At 33.9% G+C, this 12980-nt stretch overlaps 1 protein-coding gene across 1 annotated transcript in view; it reads right to left on the bottom strand.

Annotated features, from left to right (window-relative positions):
- si:dkeyp-14d3.1 overlaps window positions 1-12980 on the bottom strand; it is a 592968-nt gene that overhangs the window by 412784 nt on the left and 167204 nt on the right. The window contains exon 2 of the mRNA XM_087265101.1: window positions 6924-7812. Coding sequence (XP_087121227.1) covers window positions 6924-7812 — 889 coding nt within the window. The remainder of the gene's footprint in view (window positions 1-6923; window positions 7813-12980) is intronic.

Below are 12980 nucleotides of genomic sequence, written 5' to 3'. Positions count from 1 at the left end.
TTGCAGAGCTGTGATAAAAACTAAAAACTAAAAACTACTGCCTTTTGGGGGTAGGACCTCCTCTATATCCAACTTACTCTTAATTTTTCAGTTGACATTACGTTGAACACTGAATAAAAATCATATTTCAAAACACTTCACATGAACTTTAATGCATATTTTGAAATATGACATGAGAAATAAGCGATGGAAATGCCTTAAATTTCCCTTAAGAACTCCTTAATTCATTAAAAACTGTATGCTCAGTTTTGTACTTGCTCGAGAAATGGTTACTGTTGCCAATGGGAGATGAAAACAAAAGAATAAACTCTGACACAGAATAAACTCTTTGCAGAATAATCTTTGAAATAGCACAATTATAACCTTTGTGACTAATCAGCTGTTTCCATTATGTATGATTTGTTTACTGTTGGTTACTAGGTTACCAATACTACAGTCAGCCACTCTATAACCTTGATGGGAACAAACTTATTTTGCGTTGAGGGCTTTTTATTTGTTTTAGGAACTTTGAAAAGATTTGCTTCACGTTAGGATAAAAACTTGGCTAATTACAACTAGCACTCAGTATCCATTCAATTTTTTTTTTTTTTTTTTGCTGTATACTGTACACTGGTTTGTACAGCTTGTATCTGTTTTCTGTGCAATAGCTTAACTAGTCTCACCCTTTTGTGCAATAGTATTTACTCTGAAAATGCAATTTAGAGCTCATATCTAATAGATAGACTGTCACAGAGAGAAAGAAAGAAACAAGGGCGGACAATAGCTAAATTAATTAAAAAAAAACTTTATCAGCGTTATCATGCCTCAGTGTTAATAGCTCCATAGGGATCTTTTGCTTTGGTTACAGCATCATTGTACATTGAGAGCATTCATTTATTCATGCTGAGAGTAAAATGGCCTTTACTGTTTCCTCATTTAATGGCTAAATGCATTTTTCTATGTTATTTTTACTGTCTTTTTCATGATATATATTTTATATTTCTCAACACTTAAATAAATGGATCCAAATCTGGTTATAATTATTCCTGTAGGCTGTGTGGAAAGCATCCCAAAGATACTGTATTCACTCGGGCCTCTGTAACATCACCACCGCCTAACTCCAAAATAAGCAATCAGCCCCGTCCCAGAGTAAACAATCCTATTCCAGATGGAGGAGAGCTAATCTTCTGTAACTCCAAATCTACACACACATTAGTTTTTCTGTCATAGTGGTGACTTTCCATTCACTTTCAGTCCACAATTTAGGCAAAAAATAAACCCTTACTAAATGGATGAAGACAGAAAAAGCAATTCCGCTGAAATTATTTTATTTCTTTCCTCATGCACACAGTAATTCTTTTTTGTTTAATGGAGGTGTCATTGTGTATCGCCTGTTTTCATTTAAAGGTGTCAATTTTTTAAAATCATTTTGGCAGAACTTTCGCCTCATAAAATAAGCATTAGCTTTTTCAAAATAGAAGAATATAATCGAAGAGTGTGATACATAGACTGTGCATAATTAGTGGAAGGCTGCAACTGTAAGGCTTGTCATCTGTGAGTCACGCAGTGTTCAGAAATAGTATCTTTGTTGTTATTGTTGCCATTGTGCTAAATAGCTCTACAGTGATTGCTGCATGTAATCATTATGGCTGTCATTGCACGTTAGCTTACTATGACATGATCAAATGTTAACCTCACCCACACTAGCTGCAGTGTAAATGATATTCTGGTGTACTGTATTTGATGTCATATGAAATGTGCCTGGCTGATGAAGTTAATGAGATTGGTTGCTCAATGTCTGTATTTGGCATGAAAAATGCAGAGTATTATCAGTGAAAATGAGGTCCAGTCTGTCTAACTGCAGTTATTGTGATCTGATAGTTTTAAAGTTGACACACTTTTTTGTTGTTTACAGTAAGTTTACAGTAAAGACTAACTTTGATGCAAAAAAGTCGTTTTAATGCACTGAAATAATACTGAAAAAGTGCTCATCAACATCAAAATGACTTAGCTAGCCAATCAAATCAAGGAGTAGATTTAAGTGATAGATACTGTATAAAACATAAATTCAAGTGTGACTGTTTGGTTTATAATGATGAAAGAGTGTGGGGTAATTTGTAGTTGGCTTTATAATAAATATCTGACACATTTTACAATATAACAAGTGTAGCTGTGATGTCCCATTATGGAAATTATTGTATGGAAATTATGTAAATTATGGTATGGTTAAAGTAAAAATTTGTCATTTTTAATATATATTTATTAATCATTGACATGATTCATGTAAATCAAAAAGGAATGTAAATCATTTTGTGGTTTTACACGTTATGCACACATTCATTCACTGATAATTTGGATACATTCCTTTTTCTTTTGGCTTAGTTCTTTATTTATCAGAGGTTGCCACAGCAAAATGAACCGCCAATTGTTCTCATGTTTTACGTACCGGATGTCTATGATGGCAATTCTATACCAAAAAAATTGAGCGCTCTGGTGATATTTACATGCGAGGAGAAGTGAGCCGCGAGAAGATTACAGACCTACACGCAAGGAAACTAGTGCTCACGTGTGAACAGAAGATGTTCATCATCTTTGCGTATGATGTACGATTTTGCGTGCAAGGTCATGCCTCACAGCATGTGTGCAATCAGATTTTTCTTAATCTATTGTCAGATACTATTGAATATTTTAACCTGCGCCTAATCCAGGCTAACTTCCGGAAAAGGAGAGTAACCAATATCGTTAGATTTAACAATTAAACCAAGTCAAAGACTGACGAAATTTTTAAAAATGAAAATGTTTCGCGCGAGCAGACAGAAAAGCCAGCAAGTGAGCGAGTGAGGCACAAGTTGTGAGGCATAATTTCGTTTGCAAGCAGTGTTGCCAGATTAAGAAAATTGATATTTTATGAAGTCGCAAGCATAAGTGCAGGATCAAAGTTGGAGGCATCGATCAGTGCCACCTACAGTATCATGCAGGCATAAATTCCCAAAGGGCATCAATAATACAGCATTTAGTATGAATGTGCCTCTGCACTTCACTTGAGGCAAGGCAAGCTTATTTACATAGCACATTTCATACACAATGGTAATTCAAAGCAATTAACATAAATAAGAATTCAAGCGTTCACACTTCGCTGATGATTGATTATAAAGTTTGGCATGCTGTCCTGGGAGAAAGCCGTGAGCTCATAAGATCCTCGAACCCAGGGCTGCTGGGTGAGTGGGGATTTTGAGCTCATCTAGGTCTTGAGAACTTCCCCCTTATTTAGGGCTAATGACATATTATAAATTGCTATATATATATATATATATATGTATATGGGAGTTTATGAATTTGATGTAACCACTGAGCATATTTTAAAGTTGCCATTTCAATTTTACATTTTTAAATTTTAAATAAATGCACCTAGAGCTTTTGTTTCATGTACCTTTTGTTTAATTTGTCCCTTCTCATGTTGATTTTTTAATATTTTAACTTTTAATCATTTCGATTTCATGAGAAAAATGCAAATAAAATACAACCAAAAATTAATAAACAGCATACATGTTTTCTTTGTGGGTGACAAATGCACACCTCTTTTCACTGATTGGTCAACTAAACACAAAACCATGCAGTCATTAATAATTTGTCCGTTTAGCACAGCATAATAACATCTGATTATTCTAAAAAGATGATTTTTTTTTTTTTTTATAACACATCCAAACTGACAAATGACTACCACACTGTGCCATAGACAGGACTTTCTTCTGTCCGAGCAAACCTTTGATAACCTTGACTTAAAATAATGTTGTCTCATAAGAAAAAAATAGACTTTAGTTTTACTTACTTTGAATCTGCACAATTAGCCATTAGTCTACAGTACATCTTAGACATGCCGCATTTGATTTTGCTGACCCGAATATATGATTTAAAACAGAGTAAGCTACAAAATGCTCAACTCAAAATAATAAAAAAAAGAACAAAATATTACAAATTTCGTAATTCCTTACTTGAACATGTTTTTCATAGTAATTTGAGTAGACCTTGATTAATTTGTGATTTTGTTTAATTATTTCATTGAGCAGATGAGATATATCACACTAAAAAAACAATAATGAAAAAAGACGTCATGATGTCATGGCTCCATTGAGACATTCATATCCAGCGGCTCATGAAAAACATTTAATGGATCATTAATAACACAAATTAGCGCATTTGTTTCTTTCAAGTTTTTTTTATGATCATCTGTAGACTGTTTAATAACGATTTAATTTAAAGCTGAAAATCAATAATTCATCAAGTAATAATGTTATCCTTGCCAAGATGAAAGCATGTGGTTTTTTGCAGGTCATAAGGCCATTTTAACATGCATATTGTATAACTACCCACAATGCTTTATTTATGAATCTTTTTTTCTAGTGCAGCAAACCACTGTAGACTGTAAATACAGATTTGTTCTATCAGCACATCTTAGCAGATTGATTGCTGATAAAACACATCTTAAAACAAGCCAGACATTAATATCACATATGATTCCACATGAAAATCAGCATTAATTTATAGACAGCCCTCAGAAAGCTATACTTCTAATCTGCCATTTGAAGAAAAACACAACTTCACCCATGAACGTAGCAATAAAACCCAGCTTAGATCAACACATGAAGGAAATTCCTTAAACTACGCAACTATGATCTCTCCTTGTGGCTCTTAACTTGCGTGAACATGCAGGGCTGACAAATTAGCTTGACCTCTTGTCAGGCTGGGTCTCCTATGGTTTATAAATGTTCTCACCCACTGTGATTACAATCGGACGAGCTTGCAGTCATTAAGCTAATGGAGGCACATTCTAATTGATGACATCCTCATTTGCATTGTGTGTTAATTACCCAAATCACTTAGCCGCATCTGCAAATTCTAATTAGTACCCGCGGATTCAGAGCCGCTGAATGTTTTCACCTGAAAATGAAGATGTCTTTCTCTCACCAATGGTAAACAAAAAGCAGAAACGAATTAAGTAAAGTAACCATGAAGTGAAAATTCATCTCAGGCACACCAACCAGAATTAATCACAACCATTTCAAAAGCCACATGAATATGCTAAGGAAAGTGTTTTAACAAATATGGAGATCCAAAAGTAGTGAAGAATGAAATCTGAAAGAACAATAACGTAACAAAAAACAAAACAAAATGTATTAAACAAATTGATTGTTAACATAGCTGATAGTACAGTACAGTGTTGGCTACAGGGTGGGAGGATTTCTTAATGATTTTTTTTTATTTTCCTCTCCCTTTTATTTTATTGAAACATTAAATACCTAACAAAAGTATTTAAAAAGCAATCAACATTATAGGGGAACGAGGCACACTTACAGTAAAAATTAACATTCACTATTATCAACAGCTATCAGGATGAAGTGCTATTTAACATCAAGTAAGAACAAATTTCACTTCAGAATAACTCAGTAATAACATGACCGTCTCAATCTGAATCCAGATTGGAGAGAACAGCATCACACGAGGAAAAGTCAGCTGTTAACAGTGCAATTGTGTAACAGGCGCTAGATTGTGACTGCTTACTGCCAGAATTGCTGATTTGAGCCTTAATTGGAGCAACAAGGTGAGGGTCGAATACGAGGGGTTAACGCAAAATGGCTGTCACTATTTCTTTTAAAGCATGTGAAAAACGTTACCTAAAAAAATAACAATGTTACCTATTAGATACCAGTGGACACATGAGCAGCAATCGTACCATTAATCTCAACAAATGATGAGCTGCCCTATGGGCCTAAATAAAACTTTACATAATTAGGCATCTTTTTGCACTGACTTAGTTAAGTCTATTTACTAACTATATACGTATTTTCACCTTAAAATGTTTATTTCATTGAGTTAGTGTAAATAGTTGGTCAAACTACGCATTTCAAGTAACCTGGACTTCTAACATTTTTAAGTAAGCATATCTTGCATGTTTGTTATGTCCCTTTACGTATTAATTCTGCTCTTTTTGTATTGTAAATATTTGTAGATAGTAAGTAGGGAGATTGACGCCATTTTCTTTTGTACCTTTTTCTTTTGCTGAAAATTGGGAAGTTAGATGGAATTTTAATTTAAATTGTTTTGTTTACTATTTTGGCCTGGTCAGGTTTTGAAGTAAAAAAAAAAAATTAAGAAAATCACTGTGAAAATAAAATCTCTACATATTTTCTTAAGCGGCATTGTTTGTGCCGTTTTCCCTTTCATGTTGCGTCCTTACCCCTAGACGGGGCGTTACATGTAATTGGGGGCTCGTCCTATGTTTTTTGTACTCCTATTGAGACTCCTAATATTTTCACTCATAAGGCAGAACCATTCAAAGGTTATTCAGTTAATTCTTTGCCTGGGGCTTTTACTTTGTGTAGGAGGGAAAGTAAGTGGTTGTGTAATAACGTCAAAATTCGAATTAGATCGATTTACAATCGCACACACACATGAATAATTTGGTAAGTGTCGTAAAGATTTTTTTTTTTTGTAAAAAATATGTAGTTGAAATATATTAACATAAATTTTAAGTTATCTGTACTAACATTTAAGTTTAGTGAACTTAAATCACAGATTTTCTTAATTAGCAAAAGCACAGAAAACCAAGTACATTACACATTTTATAAAAAAAAAAAACTTAAAATTTGGAATCATTTTTTACAATGTGCTATGAACAAAATATTGCTTATATGGAATTAGTTTTTTCAGCACCCCCTCTAATGTGTGAAGTCAACAAACCACCTTCGCATCCCCAATTAAAATCTTAGAGGCACCGTCAGTACAGCATGACATAAATAGTGCAGCTACATATGGCATTCATTACAGAAAGCATCTCTATTGTAGAGTGGCCCTTCTAGAAAAGGTCTCATGTGGGTAGTTACTATATCTGCAAGCACAGCAAAGTTGTCATGCGGTTGTAGATCTTGCATATAAAGAGCTCTTACCTGAGAGTGAACATTTCCACAGGTGAATACGGCAAAGCTGCAACATACGCTGACACAGTATCCCTTTGCCGAACTGGAGCAGACGGTACTAACACTGCAAAATTCCCATCCAAACGTTGCTCTGATAATTCCGGAGGAGATGGGTTCTGGAATAATCGTACACTCCCGATGTGCCTCATAGGTGTAGAAGTCGGTGATCCAAACATTCCTTCCTGATCTGAGTGAGCTGTGCTCCGGACGCCTAACTCCTCAGAAAGACACCCCCCTGCTTCTGGGGCACGGAGACTGTAGTACAACTCTACAGGTGTTCCTTCGGACGAATCCGGATTTCTCTGTCGACCAGGAACGACGCTAGGAGGTGCAAACCACCCAGGAAGAGGTTCGAGCTCAGCAACGCAAACGCCCATGTCACCTCGCAACCTGCAGCTCCCGTGGACCTCTTGGGTTTCATGAAAAGCAAACATCCGTACGCAGGGGAGTTTGTCCACTGCACTATAGTCATCCCAATCTCTTCCAGAAATGTAGAACAAGACCTGAACTTTAGGTTTGTTTAGGAAAATCCTTTCGTTAAGAACAAAGGTCTGAACTTTCCAATTGAAGGTGAAGAGTTCTGTGGATGCCACAAAGGAACCGGGCATCTGGAGGAGGTCCAAAGGTACAGGCTCTTCCACAGCAAGGGTCCCATAGGTGGCATTGATGATAGGAGGCTTCCTTGCCTGCTGGATGAAGAACAGTTCCGTTCTGGAAAGGAAACTAGAGTTGCGCATGAAGTCCTGGGTGGCCTCCTTAAGGAAGAAAGAGGATTCTGTGTTGAGGAGTTGATAGTTAACGGGTAGGTAAGTAGGGGAAGCGTAGCGTTGAAGATTCTCCAGGATTCGACAGTCTGTAACTGACAGAGAAAAAAAAAGGTGTCAGATCCAGCTGAGATAGTTGCATGTATGTAGGTGGGTGTATTTAAAGAAGAAAGATGCACAGATGCATCAGTATGCGCAGTATGCATTGACTGATACCAAAATGTGGATATTTATTTTCAGGTATGACATATGGGTGACATTAAAATGTTGGGTCACACTTTATTTTAAGAAACAATTCACACTTTTAACAATGACTTTGGTAACATTTAATAACAATTGCACTATAGGAATCATTTATTAAGCCTTAGCAAATAGTTTCTTGTTTAAGCATTAACTCTACATTAAAAGCATTTGTATGCCGGTACAATACATATGCTGTAATCTTGACTTAATTTATAATCTGCTAAATGATTGCAATGTAATGTTTATTATATAGTGCATTTACTGTTTGTGGCCATACACCCAAAGCTCTTCACAATCATTGGGGGGGGGGGGGTTGGGGGGCGTCTCTCCACACCACCACTAGTGTGCAGCATCCACTTGACAATGGTGCCAGTGTGCTCACCACACACCAGCTTTTGGTGGAGAGGAGAGACAGTGATGGAGCCAATATGGTGGATAGGGATGATTGGGAGGCCTTGATTAGAAGGGCCAATTGAAGAACTTTTTCAGGACACCAGGGTTACATCCCTACTCTTTATGAGAAGTGCCATGGGGATGAGTCAGGACCTCAATTTAACATCTCATTCAAAAGACGGCGCCCAGTGACAGTATAGTGTCCTCTTCACTTTGATTGGGCCATTAGGACAGACCACAGGTTGAGCACCCCCTGCTGGCTTCTCTAACACCACTTCCAACAGTAACCTCGTTTTCCCATGTGGTCTCCCATCCAGGTACTGACCAGGCTCAGCCCTGCTTAGCTTCAGTAAGTAACTGTTCTTGGGTGCAGGGTGATATGGCTGTGGCATTTTCAAACTTTGATTATTTTTCTTCGTTGCTAAATTAGGTATTGCATTATGTACAAACCGACTACATAAGAGTTGTTGGTGCTTTTTAAAATAATTTAGAATGAGTAAGTTAATGAATAAATTATTCAATTGAACATTTATATGTCAACTTTTTTGGGCAGATAGTAACAGTTACTCTTAATGTCAATGCTTATACAAAGTCTTACAAAGCTTATACAAAGGCTTATACAAAGTTTGTGAGCTCATCTAAAGCAAAGACTATTTATGCTTTGTAAATCACTTAGAACTGACAATTAAAAGGCCAAAAAAATATTACTTTCAAAATATAAAAATGAAACTTTACAACTGTATCAAATGAAAAATAGTATTTGCAATTTTATCAAAAACACTGTACAGTTTATACATTGGTAAATACAAGAATAGCTAAAATACATTTTCTGTACATCAAATGTTTACGAAACAGTATAATATGATAAAATATTTCAGTATTACTACTCTTACACAAGTTATGTAATAAAGTAATGAAAAATGTATCAACAAAATATGAATATGCAATCATTAATGACGTTATATACAGTGTGCAATTAAATCAAGAATACAGCATTTGTAGCTGTATTTAGCATTTCTTACAGTTGTCTATTAATCTATGGTAATGCTGAAAAAATGGTTAACTATTTGTCAATGCTTAACGTCTAGAAATAAAAGCTTAATAATAAAATATGAATTAATTAATGCCTAAATCAGAGATGTTCAAACTAGAACCTTTGGGCCAAAGTATATATATATATATATATATATATATATATATATATATATATATATATATATATATATATATATATATATTCATATATATATATATATATATATATATATATATATATATATATATATATATATATAATTAATTAATTATTATTATATATTATATATATATATATATTATATAATTATATATATTATATATATATAATTAATTAATAATTATATATATAATATATAATTTTTTCAACACATTTCTAAACATAATAGTTTTAATAACTCATCTCTAATAACTGATTTTTTTTATTTTTGCCATGATGACTGTAAATAATATTTTAATAGATATTTTTCAAGACACTTCTATACAGCTTAAGGTGACATTTAAATGTTTTACTGGGTTAATTAGGTTACCTAGGCAGGTAAGGGTAATTACTGTATGTAAGTTATTATATAACAGTGGTTTGTTCTGTAGATTATTGAGAAAAAATATAGCTTAAAGGGGCTAATAATTTTGTCCCTAACATTGTGTTTAAAAAATTAAAAACTGCATTTATTCTTGCCGAAATAAAACAAATAAGACTTTCTTCAGTAGAAAAATATTATCAGACATACTGTGAAAATTTTCTTGCCCTGTTAAACATCATTTGGAAAATATTTATAAAAAATTTGAAGGGGACTAATAATTCTGACTTCAACTGTATATATATATATATACAAACACTTCATTAGTTAATACAATTTAAAGTATTGTTTTCAATTTATTTTTAAATATTAGGAAATTACCTAATTACCAAAAAAAAAAAAAAAAAAGCATCATGCATGTAAGGAAATTATCAACAGCTAACAGCTTTCAATTATATTTTTGGCCTTTCATACATACAAGTTTGGGTACCCCTGGCCTAAATAATTCATTGTGTGCAGGTTTTAAAAAGCATACCGAGACTATTATCTCAAATGACTAATTAGCTACTTATTGATAGATAGCAAGATGATAGTTGGGTTTAGGTATTGGGTATAATTAGAAATGTAGAATGAGTCCATACTAAAAAAAACTATTACGTACTACTAAACAGTTAATATATTAAAGGCAGGTAATTGTTACTTAAATTACACTAAAATGTAACCAAACATTGTACTGTTCCATCTTAATAAATAAGAAATGAAACATTAAAATGCACAGACTAAAAATCAAAGATTCAATTTACAAGTGATATTAAATTGTAATTCTTTTAAAGCTTAACTTTAAGTGTTACATTAAATCAAATGAAATCTAAATGGCAAAATGGAGGAATAAAGCATGAACATAAAATCTGCTGTAGCTGCTAAATGAATTAAATCTCCAATTTGCATCCCTGGAAACCACAGTAACAGCAAGTAAATTAGCATAGGAACTAAAGAAGCTATTTATGATCCCACAGCTGTCAGATTTGATGAAATGTAATCTTGACAAACACATTGCAGAAGTCTCAGTCTTTCTCTTTTCAGCAAGATAAGAACTATACTTGTCTGAAAAAACTAGATAAAAACTAGCTGCCCAGAGGTATTACCAAGATGGTTGGTGAAAGGGATGACTTGCCTTAAAGGGATAGTAAAAAAAAAAAAATAGTTCTAAAAAGTAGCTAAAAAGTAGCCTAGTTCAGGTTATTAACCTAGTTAAACATTTAAATGTCACTTTAAGCTGTGTAGAAGTGTCTTGAAAAATATCAAGTAAAATATTATTTATTGTCATCATGACAAAGATGAAATAAATCAGTTATTAGAAATAGGTTTTTTAAACTGTTATGCTTAGAAATGTGCTGAAACAATCTTCCCTCCATTAAACAGAAATTGGGGAAACAAATAAACAGGGTAGCTAATAATTCTCACTTATTCTGACTATATATATATATATAACAAATCATTTAGGAAACAGGGCTACTGTAAACAACAATAACGAAAACAGGGCAAAATAATCAGTCCATCATGAGCCGCTGTCAGGAGGAACCAGAAACTGGTGTGTGTGTGTGAGGTGCGTTACGGGAGCTGTGGTGTATTAAAGTGTTCTGTGTGTGGTTCTCCAGCAATCTGTACAGGCTATATTGCTTGTCATTGTGACAGGATCTAAACATAGTCTATGACTTTTTCTCAAGTAAATAAAAACAGAATGTTCATAAGGCTTGAAGAAAGAACAGAGTGAGTAAATGACAATAATAATCAGTTTTGGGCACACTATCTCTGTAGTTATTTTTTACAGGAAATGTCCAAAACAGCAGCATCAATAATGATAGTAACTTCTACCACCACAAAACATTGAAAAACTCATAGTGGTACTGGTGGTTGCCTCCAAACTCCTCCGCCTTAAAGCTTCGCCCAGGCTGGATGATTGGCAATCTTCATTTGCGTTAGATTTGTAATTTGCTGTATCAATTTGAGCATTTGAATAATAGTTTAAACATTTGATTTGTCATTTAATTATTACAGTATTTTAGTAAGTTGTTCATGAAAATAAATATCAAATACATTTGGTTTCTCATTTGAGAATGCATTTTGATTTATTATTTGATCATTTGAGCATTTGATTTATCATTTGGGTAGCTGTGTCGAGAGTTTGATTTACTATTGAAATTTGAATTTTCATTTTAATTTTGTTATGAAAAAAACTACCATATTAGTATTTATATATTTTTGATTTTATATGATTTTTGCCAAACCAACAAATGAAAACAAGTAATTTGAACTATTTTTAAGTTGGATTTTTTTAGTGCACAATATTGAAAACTCTGTCATTTTTACCTTATCCTTCACTTGTTCCAAACTAGAATGAGTTGTTCTTCTGAACACAAAAGATGATATTTTGAAGAAGCTGAAAACGTGTAACCATTAACTTACATAGTTTTTGCTGTTCTTATTTTGAAAGTCAGTCGTTACAGGTTTCTGAAATTCTTCAAAATAAGTTCATTTGTGTTCAACAGTAGAAAGAAAACTAATAAAGGTTTAGAACTGCTTGAGGATGAGTAAGGGCTCATTCACACCAAATGCATCTTTGCTTCAATAAAATGGGAGACATAATGGTTTCGAAGCACACGAACAAAAAAAAACCCCACAAAGCACAAGGGTATCAAGAAACAGCCAATGAGCGCCTTTAAACAGAAACTTGCACCGTTTCCCCCTCCTCAGAGTTCTTCTGATTGGTCCACTGTGAATATGTGAAGTTCTTTTAAGTTCACAAGGTATCTAAAAAAACAAGGCACTTACATGTGTGATGCTTCAAAAGATGTAAGACATGAGCGTAATAGTCACACAAGGCCGTCAAGAGCACGTTTACATTAAAAAACAAAACATAAGAACAGTAGCATGTTGGAAAGGAAAACCATGTTCTTTGTGAACTGTCTGATTGGTACACTGCTATGGAACTGACAGTAATGAGCTGCACTGCATGTGAAGTAATTTTAAGTTCACAAGGCGTCTAAAAAACATGGCACTTACATGTGTGG

The sequence above is a fragment of the Danio rerio genome, chromosome 8, assembly GCF_052040795.2.
Source record: "Danio rerio strain M-AB ecotype USA chromosome 8, GRCz13ab, whole genome shotgun sequence".
Lineage (NCBI taxonomy): Eukaryota > Metazoa > Chordata > Actinopteri > Cypriniformes > Danionidae > Danio > Danio rerio.
The sequence above is the reverse complement of the archived record's forward strand: the minus strand, read 5'-3'. Positions and strand labels throughout refer to the sequence as shown.